This window comes from Acomys russatus, chromosome 24, assembly GCF_903995435.1.
Source record: "Acomys russatus chromosome 24, mAcoRus1.1, whole genome shotgun sequence".
Lineage (NCBI taxonomy): Eukaryota > Metazoa > Chordata > Mammalia > Rodentia > Muridae > Acomys > Acomys russatus.
In genome coordinates, this window is record NC_067160.1 from 47,442,558 (window position 1) to 47,463,906 (window position 21,349).

Sequence of the window (21,349 nt, forward strand, 5' to 3'; positions counted from 1 at the left end):
CGGTATAGTGGTAGATTAAGCAACTATAGGGCCTGCCCTTCTGTAATTTTTTTCAGAAAAAAAAAAACAAAAAACAAAAAACCAGACATCCCATGGACAGTTAAAAGAAATAGTTGTTTAAGCATGATAAGCTCTTTGGGGAAAAAAGATATCAAGTATACTGTGTTTTCTTGCACCGTGAAGGTCAGGGTAAGTTCTCAGTGAATATCACGATGATGATGATGGTGACAATGATGGTGGCAATGGCAGTGATCGTGGTGACACGATAACAATGGTGCTGATCATGAAGATGGGGATGATAATGGTGGTGGTGGTAGTGACGAAAATGATGGTGATCATGACAATGATGACGATGATAGTAATGATGATGGTGATGTGATGATGATGAAAATGGTGATGGTGATGTAAATTATCACGATCGTGATGATAGTGACGAATATGAAGGTGATTGTGAAGATGATGTCATGGTGGTAATGGAGGTGGTGTGATGACAGTGGTGGTGATGGAGGTGGTGTGATGACAGTGGTGGTGATGGAGGTGGTGTGATGACAGTGGTGGTGATGGAGGTGGTGTGATGACAGTGGTGGTGATGGAGGTGGTGTGATGACAGTGGTGGTGGAGGTGGTGTGAGGAGGTGGTGTGATGACAGTGGTGGTGATGGAGGTGGTGTGATGACAGTGGTGGTGATGGAGGTGGTGTGATGACAGTGGTGGTGATGGAGGTGGTGTGATGACAGTGGTGGTGATGGAGGTGGTGTGATGACAGTGGTGGTGATGGAGATGGTGTGATGACAGTGGTGGTGATGGAGGTGGTGTGATGAAAGTGGTGGTGATGGAGATGGTGTGATGACAGTGGTGGTGATGGGGTGGTGTGTGTGATGACAGTGTGGTGGTGATGGAGGTGGTGTGATGACAGTGGTGGTGATGGAGGTGGTGTGATGACAGTGGTGGTGATGGAGGTGGTGTGATGACAGTGGTGGTGATGGAGGTGGTGTGATGACAGTGGTGGTGATGGAGGTGATGGAGGTGGTGTGATGACAGTGGTGGTGATGGAGGTGGTGTGATGACAGTGGTGGTTATGGTTATGGTGATGATGAAGATGACAATGTTGGTAGTGATCAAGAATATGATGATGAGTGGCATGCACTTTAATCCCAGCACTTGGAAGGCTTAGGCAGGTGGATCTCTAAGTTTGAGGCCAGCCAAATCTATAGTCTGAGTTCCAGGACCACCAGGGCTACACAGAGAAACCCTGTCCCCAAAAGCAAAACAAACAGCAACAACAACAAAAAGAATCTGATGATGTACAAAGCCAGGAAGGTTATGGATGAAGGAATGATGTTTTGTTTTTTGTTTTTTTGGTCAAAAGTTGCAGAAATAGTTATAGAGAAGATGGAACACATGAGTGATTGGGAAAGCACATCTGCCAAGAGAGGGGATGTAGATAGGGAAGAAGAGGTAGGCAGTGAGCAAATGACACCATTCAAGGCAAGCACAGACTTTGAAGAACTTTCTCTGGGTTCGTGGGAAAAGTGAAGCCTGGGATGTGTCACCTTCCCTCCTGGCCAAAGTACCCAGAATTCATTTGGAATTCTGGCCATCATGGTGTCCAATCTCAATTGAATGGACTTTTCCTCTTTTTCATTTAAAGACTCTGAACAAGGCATCAAGAAGACTGGGCCTTGCCTCTGTCTTGCACTAGATGTCCCCCTTCAACCAAAGGCTTGGTCGCCCCTTCCCTAAGTCACTTCAGGAAGAGTCAAGTCACTGCTGGCTCCCTCTAATTCCTGGGTTTAGCTGTTTTGAGTGTGGGGTAGGAGTTGGAACAATACCTCCATCAACACAGGGTTTTATGATGGTGGTAATCCTGAACCAAGTTTGAAATAGCACACAAGGCGTGGTTAGACATTCATTGACAGACCGTGGAGTATGGTCTTGGCTAGGACATGAGGACACTGGCCTAGGCAGCCTGACACAACACTCTCCCAGCAGTTGGAGCAGCAGAGGGACAATCCTGTGTCTAGTTATGTGAGGTGGGGATACATCAGGAGCCCATATTCCCCTGGGATCTCCCTGGTGACTAGATGGCGAGCCCTCTGAGATGACGAAGCACTGGGTAATTATGATAGAAGTAGCCCACCGGATCGAGGCACTGTGCTGAGCTCACTGTTAAGTCAGGCCATATTACTCCGTCTTGCATAAAGCTTTGGGGTTCTATGACTTGCCTAAGGTCATGTGGCTTCAAGCAGCACAGCTGATCTAACTGTTCCTTGATTTACCAATCTCCACACCTATACCCCCAAACCATCCAGATCACCAGGCCTGTGCCTCCTGGAGAGGAACCACAGTAGCATGGCTTTCTGAGCAGTATGCACAGAACATTCCATCTTTCGACTGTGCTGCAGTATAGTCAGCAAAGGGGACATCAGGGAAGGCACGTGACACAGAGGGTGCCCTGCCAACTAAGAAGTGTGTTGGAAGGCCTGTAGAAAATGAGCTGTCAGGTCCTTCATCTAGAAAACGAAAACAAGAGGGCTGGGCCCAGTGACCCCTAAAGATCGCTCCAGCTCTGAAAAGACTTGCTTTCAGGTCTGGGGGAGCAGCCACAAGACTATGTCCTTGAGTTTGTCCTTCTGCTGATTCATTGTCTGGCCAAGCAAGAAAACAGTCAAGTGGCCAGCCCAGGTCATGCCTCCATGAAGCATCCCACAGCAGGGACAGAGATGGGGCTGCTGCCTCTGGCTTCCTCCCTGCTTTGCATTCCACACACGCTCTGTGTCATGAATTACAGGAGCTCAGGGTGGAAAAGCAACAGACTGGTCTGTTTGGCAAACAAAGTGCAGCAACTACATCCAGATGAGTGACTGTAGTGGAAGTTTTGGTTTCTTTAAAAAAAACTCGGTTATGTTATGTAAACATGTTTTTGTTTTAATACCAGGTGTGGGGTATGGGCCTGATTTAGTTTGCCCACAGTTGTTAACTATGATTATCTCACGCTCTGGAAGGGGTGTGATCTTTGCCAGCTGCAGATAGTTTAATTCTGAGGACTCTGAGAGGGTATAAATGTCAGAGCCCAGAGAGGGACAGAGCGCTCAAAGGAAGAAGGCTGATGCTGCTTTCCCTGGTGCTGTCCACTGATGCTGCTGGTTCATCCTGCTGTTGCATTTGCTGTTTGCTGGTTTGCTAGACTGCTGGATATCCTGACCACATAATTGAACTTGCCCCAAGGAACTAAGTCTAAAGAGGTGTATATTCCCTTTCCCCCTAACCGTCTTTCTCTCTTACCTAGTATCGGGGGATGGAAAGGGAGGTAGAAGTATAAGATCCCAAATAAAGTATGTCAGCAATCGACCCTCCCAGAAGTCACACTTAAGTCACTTAGGAGCCTCGCTAGTTCATCTTGGTGCCTCACAGAACAGTTGAATTTAGGTCTTAAATAATACCCCGTTGTGGCTGGCACAGGTTGTGTCCATCCTCACCCATTCTCCCTTTAAGCCTTTCTTACCCCATAAAGTAAGAGACTCTCTCCGCAAGTATAAAGGAAGAGAAAACGAATTAAGCTAAATAATGACAACAAGCTGAGAAAAGTGTCAGTTTTGAACCCTAAATAGCTCTGGGTTCAAATTTAATAGCTGAGTGACTTCTCTAAAGCAGTCAGCTTTTCTGAACACATTTCCCTCATATCTAAAATGGAGCCACCCAAAATATCATGTGTTGTCTCTCATATGGAATCTATATTTACATGTATGTGAACATGTGTATACATATATGTCGATATATATGCATATATTTCTATCCTGGCTCCACCATATATTGATTTAACTTCCTGTGTCTTGTAGGAATGTGATGTCCTTACATACTTAAAATGAGCTGAGTGACTGGCTGGAAATACTAGAGTCACCAGTGTGCTTGTTGCTGGTGAGGTGAGAGTGGCCAGGCATGGGCTCAGGGAATGAAGGGTCATTGCATGAAGAGGGACAGGTTGGACCATCCTCAGCTTCGGTCTGGCTCTTCAGTGGACTTGCATGTATCAAGCAGAGGCTTCCCTGAGTCCTGCCCTCATCTCTTGGGAACGTCTGCCTGGCACATCCGTCTATGCCTCCTCTTCAAACTGCATCATATCACCCATCAGGCAAATGGGGCTCCATCACGGCAGAGATTTGTCAAGTGACAGCACTGGGCTTTCTGGGAGTTTATTTTTAGGGACTTCATCCTGAGACGCTTTAAATTAGCTACAGTCCTAATCTGAGGCACTCTGTGGTGCGTGGCTAGCATTGCTCATGAGCGATGGTGTGCTATGTGCGCATCTGAAATGATGCGAGAGTGATGGAGGGGCTGTGGTAAACAGCAGGGAAAGAGGCCTGTTTACAGCCCTCCGTCCTCTAAGATACCCCTGTCCCAGGGCATCCTGTCTGGCCACAGCCTTGCCAGGAGCATGCAACCTGGCTGCTCTCTGCCTCCTTATCCCCCTTTTTTCAAACAGTGATTGCCCTGTCTGCCTAAAGAGTGCCCTGCAGTGGCTCCCTGGCTCCGTCCTTATGCAGTGGTCCTGTCTTAGGTAGGCCTCATCTTCTCCTTCTAGACAGCGAGTCGCAGGCTCCACCCTGAGTCCAGACCTTCCAGAGTATTGGCCCAGCAGACGCAAAGCATACATGAGTGTGCCTTTCTGGCAAGTTCTCAGGAGATACCAATGCAGCAAGTCCAGTGACCCCATTTTCAGCATGGTAGATGTGCCATCCTGATTTATTTATTCATTTATTTATTATTATGTATACAATGCTCCACCTGCATGTATCCCTGCATGCCAGATTATAGATGGTTGTGAGCCACCATGTGGTTGCTGGGAATTGAACTCAGGACTTTTGGAAGGTCAGGCAGCACTCTTAACCACTGAGCCATCTCTCCAGCCCCCTGATAACTCTCTTATGTGAGTCTCAAGCGTGAACTGTGTAGATACAACATCATGTCACAAAGATCACAAAGTCACAAAAATGAAACTCAACACCTATGGACCATGAGCTGAACAACCTAGGTTTAGTGTGGGGCCCTAAGACAATTCTTCCTTATCCCACGTGACTCAGAGGGTCCAAAAGGTTAGACTCCCTTGGATTCTAGTCTATTCCAGATTTTGTACTGCCCTTCTCTGTCAGTAATTTGTGCTACCAGCTGATGCCTTCACCTTGGCCGGATCTGATCATGCCTTCCCGTGCATCAAAACCTCTGACATTCTCCTGTACTCCCAAATCCAACAAATGTCTCTAGAACTCAGAATCAAGACCAGAACCCATGCTGGCCTCCTGGACATGACACTACCAGTGTGGTTCACGCATGGGACTCTCCCTGTCCCCATCCAGTCACATGCCCCTGGGCAGGAGAGACTCTGTCCACCCAACCTGTGTGTCCAGGGGCCCTGGGACATACCAGTGTGTAGGAGATCTCTCAGGTGTGGAAAATAGTTGCAGGTATATTTAACAAGAGCTGGAGGTCATTCCTCTAGAGAGAATTCAAGCAACTCCTGCACAACTAGGATTTGATCTTGCTTTATATATCGCCCTCCTTTTTGTTCATCTCCGGGTATATGTACAGCTTATACAGAAGAAAAAATGTCTCTGATTTGATTTTAATCAAATAATCATAAGAACTGTATAGCGAGCTCAGCTTGGGCATGGGGGGATGGCCCCAAGGTCAATTCTGACCCCTCAGCTGACCGCGTGAGGGTGGGCAAATGTCACCTGGTTGCCCTGCGACAGGGAAACACTTTCCACCTACTTCAAAGACCTGCTATTGGAAACAAATGGGATTACTGAGGTAACCTAGCCAGCTCAATCTTGACATGTAGTAGGTCCCCAATAATCGGTGGTGATTTTTAGCGGTGAGCTTCCCAGATAAAATGGAGATGGGTGGCTTTTTCACACGAGTTTTAATGAAAAAGAATTCTGCTTTGAAAAATTATACTAGATAAAACATTCCAGGATTCTTCCCCCTGTTTTAATGAATCAAGGATATACCAAATTCAATTTTTTTCCAGAAACGATCCCAAAGGACCAGTAAGCTTGATTTATATTTTCTTTACTAGTCACTTTTATTCCATAAGCCTGACATTTCCATTAAAATTCTATTAAGTAAAACCAGGATTTTACAGTACTTGCGACGGTGTAGATCTCGGTGTGATAATTGCAATTATCTCCAGCGAAGATGCCACTCCTCATCCTTTTATTTCCTCTGATACATTAGCTGCATCGTTAGTGCTTCCCAGGTGAAGAAAACCACTTCCCTTAGAAGCTGTAGTTCTGGGTCTGTGAAGGGACATCGGTGGCTGAGAGGGCAGCTATCCGGAGGCAAAAAAAAAACAAAAAACAAAAACCCTTAGAGGAATGGGCCGTGGCAGGACGGCCAGAGGTGACTCTGGAAGAGGACATCCTTGTCCTCCAGAGTCCCATGAGGAAGACCTGTCTAGTCTGAGCACGTTGGAAGGAGGTGATGAGGTCTCCCCCGACCATGATAACAGGTCAAACTAAGGCCACCACCCTCACCACGCCCTGTTTTAAACAGCCTTCTGCTGCGCAGGTCCAATCCTGTCTACCAGGGTTAAAATGTCTCCTCAGAAATGACATGGCAGCAATGATGACAAGGCCTTCATAAAAGTCCCAAATGCCACCGAGCGGTGCACTTTAAAATGGTTTAAATGGTGGCTTTTATGTGTGTTCCACACACAAGGCATCCCTGGATGCAATGATCTCCAAAGCCACCTGCAGCTAATACAGTGAGACATCTGATGCTTGGGAGAGGAGGCTGAACGCTGGGCTCTGCTAGGCAAGCGACTTGTCGTGTGACCACTAAATCTTTAACCGAGGAGGAACTATAACTACGTTATAGATGCGCTTAATGCCCACTGTGTGCCTGTCCATGAGAAATATGTTTGGGATATGCAAACAGTTTAAACTACATGTCCTGACACCCTAATTCCAAATGCAGACATTTAAACATTATTCGTGTCTATTTTCAAGTTTTGGGATTAGGAACCATTTTAATTCCTTTATACTTCTCTCCAAAGATCTACGCCGCCCCCCGCAAAAAAAAAAAAAAAAAAAATGCTTAGATGACTTTTATAATCTAAAACATAAAGTCCCTAGCTGAAGATACGGCTCAGTTGTCAGAGGGCCTGCCCGGCATGCAGCAGCAGGCGCTGAGCTTGATGCCCAGCACGTAGACTGGCTGTGGCAGAGCATGCCTGTAACCCCAGCAGTGGGGAGGGGGAGGCAAAAGGACCGGAAGTTCAAGCACACCTTCAACTTGTACTGCAGGAGAACTCGCTTTTAAAGAATAAAAGGCGATCAATTTTTTTAAATCTTAAAAAAAAAAAAAAAAAACAATAGTTAGTATTCAGAATTCTGTGGCCCTGTATGAACCATCACGTGCTTTAGAATAAGAGTACAGGAAGACAGGAAGACTGCTGGAGAACTGATTTATAACCCTGGTTTATTCTGAGGTGTTACGCCATGTTTAACCTCTGTCTCCCCATCTGGAACAGGGTTGTAGTCACAGGCTCCTCTACTGGCCCATGGGGAACGAGTGAGCCGGCACCCTCATGTCAGGCTTGTTGACTGAGTCCTCCCCTCAGCTGTTTCCATCCCTCCACGCAGTCACACCGCACGCCTCCCAATCTTCCCCTTAATGAGCTTCCTGAGAGCTTCAAATGTCGCCACTGCCATGTATTTTGTAATTTAAGAGCTAATTTCTGTTTAGAGTGTCAGTTTACCCCTCCCCTGCCCATTTTTCTTTCTACCAGTGTCGTAGGAAATACACATCATTTCACTTGAAAAATAACCACCTGGCTTTTATTTACTGCCTGCAGTTCAAGGTGACGGTGACACAGGCGTTCCTGCTGCAGGAAAATTGCCCATCCTGGGAATACCCACCTCTCCCGAGGAATTGGGTCTACACAAGCAGGCCGGAGCACACAACCTAGCTCCGCCGTGCCGTTACACTGTGAAAGAGATTTCTCTTTGTTCTGGCTGGTTCTGTTCTCCTGCCCGCCCTTGCTCTTGAGTCCAGAGTTAGGATCCACTTGAAAGAAACTGTGACTAGGCCTTCAAGAACTTTCTACTCATGTCTTCCCTGGAGGTGAGCTCCTTGGGCTGGCATGAGAAGGGGCCACTTGGGGCAGAGCTTTCCAACATGTCTGTCTCTCAAGCTTCTTTCCCATCCCCAGGGGCTTATGGTAGATGAAACATCGTGACTTGGAGAGTCTTCTTGTCAGTTTACGTCATTACTAAAAGCAAACTTTCCTAATGTTTCAATCAGGGTTCTATTACTATGAAAAGACACTCTGACCATGACAGCTCTTATAAAGGAAAACCTATCATTGGGGCTGGCTTACAGTCCAGAGGTTTAGTCCTTTCTCGTCACGGTGGGAACCATGACAGCACACAAGTGGACATGGTACTAGAGAGGTAGCTGCGAGTTCTGCATCTGGATCTGCAGGCAGCATGAAGAGAGAGAGAGACAGTGGGCCTGGCCTGGGCTTCTAAAACCTCAAAGCCCGTCCCCAAGTAACATGTCTCCTCCAACAAGGCCACATATCCAACAAGGCCACACCTCCTAATAGTGCCACTTCCTATGGGCCCATGGGGACCATTTTCATTCAAATCATCACACAATGCAACAAACTGAATGAAAACTGCCTCCCCAGTCCCTGCATCCAGGAACAATTACTACACGCCACATCCTATAGACATGAGTTAGCTCGTGCCTTCAGTATGCTCACAGAACACCGAGCGGCTGCCCTGGGAACCACTGAGGCCTGCAGGGGACACAGAGATGTGTCCAAGGAGCTGAGCGAGATGTGAAAGAATGTCATTGGTGTGGCCCAAGTGACATCTTGGGGTGCGGGATAAAGTAGTATGGACCTGTTCCACACGGCCAGGGCCAGGGACTTCAGGATGGCCCAATGCAGGAACTACCTGAAGTGGGAGTGTTGTCACAAGGGCACTTCTTAAGGGAAAGTCACAAGTAGCCTGGTTGAGCCCAGCAGCCTGCAACGCTCACTGAACTTCCGTGGCCCAGGTTTTCATAGGATTTGCTGGCCATGCCTAATGTGTTCGGGGTTTTGTCTTAGGAATGGCAACAGAAGGTGCCAGATGGTTTTCCTTAGTCCTGGTTCTGGGCGGGACAGGAGCTGGAAAGGGTGGAGCTTGAAGTGGAGAGAGGCACTGAGTGAGAGAGGGGGCCCGGGAACGCAAGAGAGAGCATTGACTCTTGGGTTCCAGACCAGACAGACAGACAGCAAGGTAGAGGGGTGGCATTCAGAGCATGGAGGAGAATGCTGGGCCTAGCCAGTAAGGAACTAGAAACAAGGAGGCCCTGGGAGAAAGCGGAAATGCCAGGATGAAGCACTTGTACCTCAGACAATGTTAGAGACGGAAGTAGCCCGATCAAGTATGCTGGCCGCCATGGGGCCACGCCTGCTAGCACGCGCCCATGATCCCAGCACTTGGGAGGAAGCAACGGAAAAAGCAGACCTGAGCTACATTAGTAAGTTTGGGGCCAGCCAGGGCTATATAGTGAGACCGCATCTCAAAATTGAAAATAAATAAAATAAAAGCCGCTCAGGCGTCAGCATGGAGGATGGGAAGGACAAAGGAAACATGGTGTGGTGGCTTGAATGACAACGGCAATGTAAGCCCATAATGGCACTATTAGGAAGTGCAGCCTTGTTGGAGGAAGTGTGTCACTGGGGGTTGGACTTTGAAGTTTCAGAAGCTCAAGCCAGGCCCAGTGTCACTCTCTCTTCCTCCTGCCTGTGGATGCAGATGTAGAACCCTCAGCTACCTCTCAAGCACCATGTCTGCCTGCACGCTGTCATGCTTCCTGCCATGGTGATAATGGACTAAGCATCTGAAACTGTGACCCAGCCCCAATTAAATGCCTTCCTCTTTTGAGTTGGCCATGGTCATGGTGTCACTGCACAGCAATAGAACACTGCCTAAGACTATGGTGCTGCCATCCAAGCAGAGCAGAGTGGGAGAACACTGGCCTGTGGGAGCTGATTTGGGAGCTAGAGTGACAGCATTGGCTATGGCGACAGAGGAAGAGTTGGCATCTATTCTGATTTTTTTCCTCACCTGGGTAACTGGTTGACATCTGGTAGTGACATACCAAGGAGATGGGGACACAGACTGTGGGTGAGGGAAAGTGCTGTGTCACATGCTCAGGAGAGGGGACAGAGACCCTTCCCAGCTAGAGGTGGGTAGGGAGAAGTCTGTGGCTGCCAATTTTCTTGATTATCAGAATAATTTCAGGATAAAGTACACAGGCTAAGGGGTCACAAAACTCGTGTTTCTGTACAAGCTCCAAGGAAGCAGTTAAGCCAGAAAGTTGTCTGTGTTCCTAGGACCGGGGAATGGATGTGTCTTCCCAAGTTGTTCACTGAACTGCACCTACGGCTTCTTGCCAACCCTATATGAGATTTTTTTTTCTATTTCTTAATTATTCAATTACTACCCATAAGTAGGAGCTTGAAATCAAACCCAGACTACTTGCAATTCCCTTGCATCATGAGCGGAGCAGAGGAGGTCTCCCATCTTGGAAGCCAGGCTGGCAGGATAGGGGAAGCCTGTGTCTTCAGTCCCAGCTCTGCCCTGGGTTCAGGCCTTGGCTTCATGCTGCAGAAGCCGTGTGAGCCTCGCCAAGCCACTTCTCAAGAGGCCAGTTTTCTAGCCTATCAAAATAGAAACAGTAATAACACCAGTCCCCTAAGGCTTTGTACACCTCAGGGGACACAAGCCATCAGAGAAAGGCAGTACACCATGAGTGCCTTGTGTATTTCAGGTCACAGCATCTGGAAAAGCATTTCCCTGAGAAGGAAAATCTGGAATGTGAGCTGACTGGTGACCCTGACTGCAACCCCGAAGCCCACCTGCCTTCCATTTGCCTCAAGCAGGTGTTCCCCAAGTATGCCAAGCAGTTCAACTACCTGCGCCTCGTAGACAGGATGGCCAACTTGTTTATTCGCTTCCTGGGAATCAAGGGGACTATGAAGTTGGGACCAACTGGCTTTCGGACCTTCATAAGGTTAGTGAGACCAGCTTCCTCCAGATAAGGATTGTCTCACAAGATCAAATCTTTTGGATTCTGTTTACCACATAGGGGATTTGGCCACTTCCCCAGTCTTTTTGCTTGCTTGTTTGTTTTCATGAAAGGGAACTGGCCAGCCCATCCCTTACAGATCAAGTCAGAAGACAGACATGCTGTAATCCCAACACTTGGGGTGTGGAGGCAAGAGGATCAGGAGTTTAAGGTCTATGGTCTTGGGTTATAAAATGAATGTAAGGCTTGGTTGGGCTGCATAGCAGCCTTTAAAATAAAGAGTCTAGTCACTCATCTGGATCATCACATGACCCTTGACCACTCTCGGGAGACTATGGTATTGATCCGGTAGCCCGTTTGAGGCTGTATTCACCTCAGGGCTGGCACGGATCCTGGCATATTGTAGGCTCTTGTCAACTGAGTTAAAGAGTGTTATGACCATGGCTTTTCAACCACAAGTTCATTGTTAAAGCCAGCAGCTGTGGTGCGCAAGCACAAGAGCCTGAATTCAGACCCCCAGACCCCCAGAGAAGCCAGGCACAGCAGCATGCAATAGCAATTCCAGCACCGAGGATGGGTGGGAACAGGGCAAGACAGGCGCTTGCTGCCGAGCTACTCTAGGAAATGTGTAAAACTCCAGGCTCAGTGAAGGGTTGGTCTCAAAAATAAGGTGTAGCACAGTAGAGGAAGACACTCAAAATCAACCTCTGGTCTGCATATACACGTGCATAGGTGTTTGTACACACACACACGCACACACACACACACACACACGTACTACCATAGTAGCCATTTTGTTGTTGTTGTTGTCACACAATGCCTGAAGTTGGATGGCTTTATAAAGAAAAGGGGTTTAAGTAACCTACAACAGTAGCAGCTTACACCCCAAGATCAGGTAGCCCCCTTAGTTAGGTCTTTGGTTAGAGTCTAACAGCAGATGATGCTTCAGGGGAGGATTGTGTAGAAGGAGAGCAAATCCAGAGAGCGGATTGGAATCAGACTCATTCGTATAACAGCTCAGGCTCCCACAAGAGCTAGTGCCCTCTAAGGGCACATGCCCGGTGACCTAAAGAACCTCAGGCTCCGCCTCCTAAAGACGCTACCCCCTCATAAGACAAGGTCCATGCTCCCAACACATGAGTCCTGGGGCGGGGTTGGGGGTGGGGGGAGTCCTAGCTAATTTTGTCCACTTGGCACAGCCAGAAGTCCCCTGAGAGGAAAGTCTAAATCAGATTGGCCTGTAAGTGTGTCTTTGGGGGCTTGTCTTGATTAGTAATCTAATTCCTGCCCTGACCTCCCCCAGAGATGGAAGTGACCTGGAAGTGACCTGGAAGTGGCCTGGAAGTATAGGCCACACAGGCCCTTTTCTCGCCCGGGCTGCTTTTGGTCACAGCAACAGAGTGAAGCTAGAACAGGGGCATCCTCAGACTCTGTTCTACAGCAGCCGTTACCTTGAACCAGGTCTTTAAACACCTAGTGGTAATTGCTCCTGGGAGTCCGACCAGCCTTGTGTTTCTTAGCATGCATTTTCCCAGTAGGCCCGACCTGGCTCTGGCTGAGTTCACAAACGCATATCATTCCACAGTGAGTTTCTGGAGTAAGAAGTTTTAATAATTAATCTGATAAATCATATAGTACACTTGTTCTAATATTAAAACAGCATGCTTATAATGCACACTACACAAAATTTGCATAACTTTTAAAGGTAAAACGTAAGAAAGAGGTTTCACTGTAGCTACAAAGTAAGCAGTTACCTCGTAGAGTCAATCTTTGATGGTTCATTCATTTGCCTCCACCCTTTGGAACACTTTGAGGGGCAACACAGGAGAGCTCACCAGCCGTAAAAACCCAGGGCAAGCCCATGTCTATCCTTGGACCTGCAGACCTTTATCCTAGTGTGTGTGTGTGTGTGTGCGCGCGCGCGCGCGTGCGCGCATGGGCACATGTGTGCCTGCATGTGTGCCTGGGGGTGTGCACGCACATGTGTGTGTGTGTGTGTTCCTGTGCATGTTGTATATAGAATTAATTGGGACCACAAGGAGGTATATGGCAAGATATTAATGAATATTAGTTTCTTTCTGCAATGGTTAAAGAATGTCATGAAAATTACATATATTTCTATAAATACACACACACACACACACACACAGAGCTAGGGTCTGCACAGGTCTGATACAAACCTCACAGCCATGCCAAACTAGTGACCCTAGATCTCTTCCACAAACCTGATGTGACTCCAGCAGGGAATTGCTCATTTGCAGTTCTCTGTAACATTGCCACCTCAAAAAGAAAACTCTCTGGCAGGCCTCAGCATTGCTGTCACCTCTTGTCCTTGGTTTTAACACCCTTACCCTGTATCTCAGAGCCACACTCTTCACAGTTCTCCTCACTAAAGTAGATAATTAGACGCTGTGAGTTGGAAGCCATGTTTTGCCACAGGCTTCCGCAGACACAGTTACAGAGACTGCCACCAGCCTTCCGGTCTTCGTGGTAAGATGGTAAAGCCAAGTCTTGGCCACTGTTTCCAGGTCAGTGAACCTCATGTCCTAGTTGCAAGATGACTCGAAAGGGCATTGCATTAGTTTCAGGGTGGGGGTTGGGGCCAAGGAATCACATAGGCTTTCGGGTCTGATAGGTCTGGCTTTGGGATCAAGCATATTGCTCATTGGCATGTGGCTTTACCAAATCCCCGTTAGTCTCTACATCTGGTTCCCTCATATGATCAGCATTCCTGCCTTGGTGGTGTTATGGGTCTGGAATATAACGTGTTATAAAGCAACTGGCCCATGGCCTGGATCAATGGGGCTGCTTGCCAAACAGAGGGCCTTTGCCTCTAGTCAGGACTGCTCAGGAGAGAGGGTACTGCCTTCAAGTGGCTTAGAACAAAAAAGCCAGCAGGGGGATTCTAGGGCTGGTCAGCAACTCCACAATACCATCAATGTCCCGCGTCCTTTCTGCTCGCTCATGCTAAGCACATTCGCATGGTTTCAGGGTTGCCTTCTGGTCACATGATGGCTACTTGAAATCTAACCACTATGGTTGAACTTCTGCCTTAGACCTCTTAATCAGACCTCTTAGAAAATATCCTGGATGCTATATGCAGTGATTTCTGCCTCCATCTTGTTGGCTACTTCTAGTTATGTGGGAAGTTGGGAAACCAATTTTGTATTCTACCTATTCATTTGTTTATTTTGTGCATATGAGTTTAGGTGCACACGTGTCATAGCACACCTGTGAAGGTCAGAGGACACACATGTCACAGTACACCTATGGAGGTCAGAGGACACACATGTCACAGTACACCTATGGAGGTCAGAGGACACACATGCCATATAGCACATCTTTGGACGTCAGAGGATAGCTATGTAAATCCCAGAGATTGAACTCAGGTTGCCAGGCTTGGTGGCAAGCATCTTTATCCACTGAGCCATGTTGCTGGTCCCTAGAGGTATGTATGTGTGTGTGTGTGTGTGTGTGTGTGTGTGTGTGTGTGTGTGTGTGTGTGTGTAAAAATGTCTAAATACTCATCATCACAGTGAAAAAGAGAAAGAAGACAAATAGCTAGGCAGTCTCTGTGTGTCTCTTTGTGATTCTTCCTTGAGCTGTTGACCACAGAGGACACTAATCTGAGGGCCTATGGGAGCCTATGGGGACAGAAGTGAGGTGGGCAAGCTGGTCCCCTTCGTTTGCATGGCATGGCCATGGCTTGGACTTCCCAGAGCAAAGACAAGAATGTTCTGGGGCCTGCCCGGTTTCTGCACCATGGCACAGAAGTCTCCATTCAAAACTCGAGGGACTGAAGAGCCAGCTGAGCTTCCTGTGGGGGAACTGTCAGAGTGTGCGAGGAACACAGATCCTGTGACATCTGCCCCATGACCATCTCTTCCCAAGAAGCTGGATAGGACTTCAAAGACAAGTCCAAAAGCCTTCCTTCCCCTGGGACTTCCAGACTGACAGCACACGGGAACAGACCCTTCAGTGCCAGCCTTTGGCAAAGTCTGAGGTGACGACCAAGGACTGACTCCCTGGCTGGAGCTGTGAGTAACAGAGCAAAAAGCTAGAAATAAGGACACGGAGGTTTTATCCACCTGCTGGAATCCATGGGGACCTCCTGGAGGAGGCAGGGTTTGTCCTACTACCAGCTGTCATTGGCTGAGTAGCAGACAGACACACCACTGAGGTAGCAGGGAAAGCCAGCAAAGGGGTTTCATAGGGCCCAGGCTGAGAAGTGAGGGAAGGTGTAGGTGGGTACTCCAGGCTGCAGTAGACCTGCAGCTCTGTGAACACAAGGGCAAAGGCAAAGCATCCGGTTCTTGGAGGCTTCCTGGCCAATCCCGGGGAAAGTTTGCCCAATCAGAAGACAAGGCGATTTGGAGACACCCGGAAGTTCCCAGTCTCAGTTGCTTCCGGAGCAGGCAGGGTGAATAAAGGGACCGGCTTCCCCTCCCCTCCCCCCTGCCCCCAAACACTCGGCGGGCTTTGATGGCTGGTGACTGAAGACCCTGTCTCAGGGAGCTGTGCACGCTTATTTTTATATAAAACCTCTGTGTTCACAGAATAGGTTTAGCCATGTGTGGATTCCATCAAAGCAGGATCACCCACAGTGACTGACACTTGGTCTGAGAGCCCAGGAGACAGACCTCAACCAAGAGGAACTCCACACTTAGCACAGTGCTGAAGTGAAAACAGAATCAAGATTGTTTCTTATAACGACACTCGCAGGTGGGAATGGGCTAAAGACAAAAAGCTCCCTAAAAGCTGCCTGGGTGTGACAGACTGTGTGATTCTTTCCAGCGTGATAGACATTTGCAGGAGAAATTGATTTTTCTGAGGTTAGGGACTGTTAGGGTCTGCAGCTTTCACTTCCCATCTGTGGCCGGCCATGGCTTTCCATGGAGCTGCAGCAGAACGTGTCAGCAAAAGAGCATCATCTTCAGAGCATCTTCAGGTGGCCAAGAGGCAGCTCAGGCAGACGGACCCAGACAGCAAGGCTGCCCAGCAAATGCCTGTACTAATCAAGGATGCGGTGGGGAGGGGGGGGGGGGGCGGATGAAACACACTCCTCCTTTAAAGACTTCCCAAGAAACCCCAATGGCAACTTAATAGTAAAATATGATAATTCTCTGCTTTCCAATTTATCTGAGTATGTTCAGTCTTGCGGATTAAATTTCACCACCTGCTAACGACTGTTCTCTAGCTCTCTCCTTCCCACTTTGGTTTAAATGTTGCTTCGTTATGAATTAATAATATTTATGCCATATGCTGAATTGAACCAAGTGCCCTTCACAGGAGCGCTTCGAAGCAGGCCTGGTCCCAGCGCGGTGCACGCTTCTTCGCGGGCCCCCCCACCAGACTCCCGAAGCTGAACTCGGCTTTCGCATCAACTACCCACTCTCTCTTTCTCTCCATGCTCCCTGAAGAGAGCGAGAAGGAAGAAAATAACAAACGGTCCACTCGGATTTATTTTCGGTGTCCATCTCTCAGAACTTGCAGCATAGATCAGCAGTTTTCAGAGCGAATTATGCTAATGCTTGCCCAGCCATCTCCTGCTTTCCTCTTCCTCTGAGAATGAGAAATAACGAACTGTCATTCTCTTGTCTAGACACCCTAACCAGCCGCAAGTGTCATTTTCTCACGGGCTGTGTAACAGTTGCACAGATCATCACTGTGAATTGAGCTCCTCTTTTTATTTTATTTTATTTTTTATTTTTGGAAAATTTATTTTATAATAATTGCCAGTGCGTGGAGGCTTCTATTTCTCCAGGAAATAAAGCCTGTCTAATTGATGCTTCAGCTTGGCAGCCTTCTTTGAGAGAAATGTGTCTGTATTAGGCTCCTGCTAAAGGATTACTAGTTGGGGGGGGGGGGGGAGACATCAGACGTAATTCATAGAGGTCACTTTTTCCATAGCACCCCTCGTTTTCCACCGAATGCAGCGGGGGATCCAACAGTTGGCTCAGTCCTAGGAAACTGCAGCTCCTGCCTGTTGAGACCCTGCTTTGAAATCCCACTCCATCACTCTGGCTGCTTCTGATCCCACGTCTCCTTTTGAATTAAAGGACACGTTTTTCCCTTTCTCTTTTTCTCTTCCACTTCCCCTTCATTGTGTGGAGATATTAATATGCTCCATAATGGATAGCTGTAGGGTTTTTTTTTTCTCTGAGAGACATGGTCTGTTAGAATGTTCTAGAATAGAATAAGAAGATAGCTTTCCTTGGTGACTTTGAAACTGTCCCCCTGTGACCATTCCTTCCCAGAAGTGCAGTGTGGTTCTCCGCCATGGCCTTGAAAAACGTGGATGTCTTAAAGCACAGCCACCTCTCTCCTCCCCTCTCAAATGCTGAGCTATTCCCACCCCTTTTTGTAAGAAAATAAATATGGCTGCTTGGTTACCTTTTACCTTATAGAAAACTCTCCAGGGTGTGCAGAGAGCTGCTCTTTTTTTTTTTTTTTTTTTTTTTTTCCCTCCACAGAGAAGGATGAACATAAAAGAAATTCTATAAATAGGATTTTGTGGAGTGGAAAAAGTTGGTCCCTAAATTTCCCGAGAGACATAGGTAGTTATGGAGAAATGGGGTGATCATTTCAAGTCTTGCCACACTTGGGTTCCTAATGAACTTAAATGATTTGTGATCTCTCCCATCATATGGATTTCTTCCATTCTGAAAAAAGAAAAAACAAGAAACACACCGGGATCATTTCTTTTACCTAGCTCACCATCACGGGGGAAAGCTGTCATTGTCCTTGGCTTCTTTTCCACATGTGCATGGGCGCATCACTACCAGGGCCTTGTCTGGTGGGCAGCCGCAATCCAACCGAACAAATGAGAACGTCTGTGATGCAGCAAAGCCGAGGTCCCGAACCTCCGTCCTTTTTCTAGAAAATATCTAGCTTTTCACGTGCCCTACTTCTCAGAGCTCTCTTCCGCTGAAGAGTTTGCCCTGCCATCCGTTTGCTGGATGAACTATGTCCAGGGCTTAAGAGGAGATTGTGCTCTTTGATCAGAACTACGTGGCTGCCACACCCCATGTCCTACAGAACCCTAACCAGCTGTGCCGCCTTGTCACTGGGCCCTCAACGCTGCTACCCACCACGCCAGAAGACAAGCCCTGTATTTAGTGGCTAGATGGATGAAAAACCTCATTCCAAAGACTGGGTGTTACCCTCGGTTTCAGCTCATTGAGAGCATCTGGCAGCCAAAGGGCGAGCCTGGGAGAACCTGCCCTCGTGAGACCCTAGTTAGCTCCCAGAAGCCTTCTGTCCCAGAACTTCCCCCCCCCCCAGGTGTCCAGCCCTGTAGACAGAGACTTTGTATCTCGATCGTAGGCTCCTCCAGGGACCCTGAGCTGGGCTGCCTCCTCACAGCTGCCCTAGAGAGATGGGGTGCAGATGTGCACATGCGATCTTGGGCAAGTCCTGGTTCTCCATGCCTCATCATCATCCTCCCCACACTGAAGTGGGACTGGGGTTCCCTCCCTCACATGGGCTTAGACCTTGGGACAGGAAAGAACCTTGCAGACGGATAATGCCCAAGAAATACCCACAGAATCCAAATTCTCTTAAAGCATCTCCCGTCTGCTGCAGCTAATACGGACCATCCCTTCTCGGCTCTGACTGCAGACATCGTAATCAACTGTATTTGTCAGTCTTGCTGGGGAGGATGGGTTACCTTGGAAAAGGGATAAATGGAGAATCCTCCCTGGTAAATTACAGCTTCAGCTAAAGGTTTGACACTTCTATTTTCTTCCTGTCAGGGGAAAAAAAATAACTATATACCAGTGGTCAGTTCAGCTTCCGTTTTTATCCTTCACTAACCCGTGGAGGAAGCCAGGCAGCGCTCCACCCTTCCAGGAAGCAAGTAGTCCTGAGGGCACTGATGTGAGCACTGGGAAAAGGCTACAGGCTTTTCTTAATGAAGCTTTGGAAATTAGCAGCTTGCATTGACAGCACAACTCAAGAGACTAGGGCAGTGTCCCTAGCAGAACTCAATAGAGATAGCCATCTTGATGACAGGTGACGTGGACAGCTCAGCGTCCACTGACATGTTACCGAGACTCGAGGACTCTGCGCTGACGTGTTTTGAAATCTGCCACGGCAGCTGTGTGATTGAAATGTGGAGCGGGGTGTGAACCGATGGTCTGGAAAGAAGGGAGGGAGGAAGGGGCAAGCAAGTGGGCCAGCGCAGGGAAGCAGTGACCTCATCCAAGCGCCGTGCACGGTTAAGGAGTGGGCTCGAGTTTGGAGAGGGGGCCTCTGGGTGTCAATCATGTCTGCCAATCAAAACTTCATCTGTCTGGCGCCTATGGGGACTGTTCACACAGGGGATAATGACAAATGGGTGATCAGAGAAGCACTTTATCATCAGCTGGGGTCATGAACGTTATACATCAGAACTGTCCAAAGAGTGTTCGATGTAGCCCTGACACCCTGTCAGCAGGCCTACATAGCCCAGCCTTCAGGATTCCTAGGTAAATCCTGCCTCCCAGAACAATCACCATCCGTCCGGGAGGGGTCTGGGGAGCTGCAGACAAGCCAGTGGCTGCCCTAGGCTCTTTTGACCTAGGTTTCATTACCTCAGAAGGGCAATGGCGGCTTGGTCTTGTGGCCTGAAAGAGGAAAGTAGAGTGGGATATCTTACACCCATCAGAATGGCTAAGATCAAAAATTCAAGCGACACCACATGCTGGCGAGGATGTGGGGAGAGAGGAACACTCCTTCATTGCTGGTGGGAATGCAAACTAGTACAGCCACTTTGGAAATCTATCTGGTGCTATCTCAGAAAAATGGGAATAGGGCTTCCTCAAGACCCAGCTATTCCACTCCTTGGAATATACCCAGAAGATGCTCCAGCACACAACAAGAAAATTTGCTCAACTATGTTCATAGCAGCCTTATTCATAATAGCCAGAACATGGAAACAGCCTAAGTGTCCCTCAGTAGAAGAGTGGATAAAGAAACTGTGGTACATATACACTATGGAATACTACTCAGCTATTAAAAACAAGGAATTCCCGAAATTTGTGGATAAATGGATTGAGCTAGAAATGATCATAATGAGTGAGTTAACCCAGAAGCAGAAAGAATCAGATGGTATATACTCACTTATATCTGCATACTAGCCCAAGGGGCATGTCCCACAAAAGCCTTCACTTACCAGGAAACTGGGACAGAGGGGAAGGCATCCTATTGGGACTCTAAATGAGAGACGCATGGGAGAACAGCAAAATAAAAGGATCCAGAGGGTCCTAGAAATCTACAAGTAGAACAATATGATAGGCAGATTTGGGCCCAGGGGTCCCGCTCAAACTAAGGCACCAGCCAAGGACAATACAGGAGGTAAACTTTAAACCCCTTCCCAGATCTAGCCAATGGTCAGAATATTCTCCACAGTTGAGTGGAGAGTGTGATACGACTTTCTCACGTACTCTGGTGCCTCACATTTGACCATGTCCCCTGGAGGGGGAGACCTGGTAGCACTCAGAGGAAGGACAGCAAGTAGCCAAGAAGAGACTTGATATCCTATGAGAATATATAGGGGGACGTAATCCCCCTCAGGAACAGTCATAGGGGAGGGGAATAATGGGAAAATGGGGGGGGGAGGAATGGGAGGATACAAGGGATGGGATAAACATTGAGATGTAACAAGAATAAATTAATAAAAAAATAAAAAAATAAAAATAAAAAAAATAAAAATAAAAATAAAAAAAAAAAGAGAAGGACTAAGGACTGGCGAGGCACTCCCATGCACACAGACCCTCCCCCCCACCCCCCGACCCCCACCCCCCAACTCCCGACCCGGCAGATGCTCTGCAGCCATGTGAATAGGTATTAGCTTTGTTTTAGAGATCAAAGTGTGTAGAGATTGGTGGGCGGGGGGAAGACACGGGGACACACATGGCCTGAGCAAAGACATGTTCTCCATTGGAACAGCTCGAGTTGGGGGTGCGAGGGGGAGCAGAATATGGACCGGCATGTCCTCCATTGGTGCAGCTGGGGTGGCTTAAGCTCAGAGGCTGGAGGCTGGGAGGCCAGAGCTGAAGTGCTCACACACAGGTGCCTGCTAAGGGCTCGCTCCTGGCTCACTCCTGGCTGCCTTCTCTGTGGTGAGGAGCAGGGAGACAAGCAAGCTCTCCTCCCCTCGGTATCTTTGTAAGGACACTAATCGGTGTTGCTAGGACCCCACCCGTGTGACCTCTCCAGTTCCAAAGACCCCACCTATGGATTTCCTGGGGGCACAAATGTTCAGTGTGCATCAGCTTGAA

The 21,349-nt window shown here is 48.1% G+C and overlaps 1 protein-coding gene across 1 annotated transcript in view; it reads left to right on the forward strand.

Annotated features, from left to right (window-relative positions):
• Ttll11 (tubulin tyrosine ligase like 11) overlaps positions 1–21,349 on the forward strand; it is a 227,423-nt gene that overhangs the window by 174,600 nt on the left and 31,474 nt on the right. Inside the window, exon 7 of the mRNA XM_051166567.1 lies at positions 10,830–11,072. Within this exon, the coding sequence (XP_051022524.1) occupies positions 10,830–11,072 (243 nt within the window). The remainder of the gene's footprint in view (positions 1–10,829; positions 11,073–21,349) is intronic.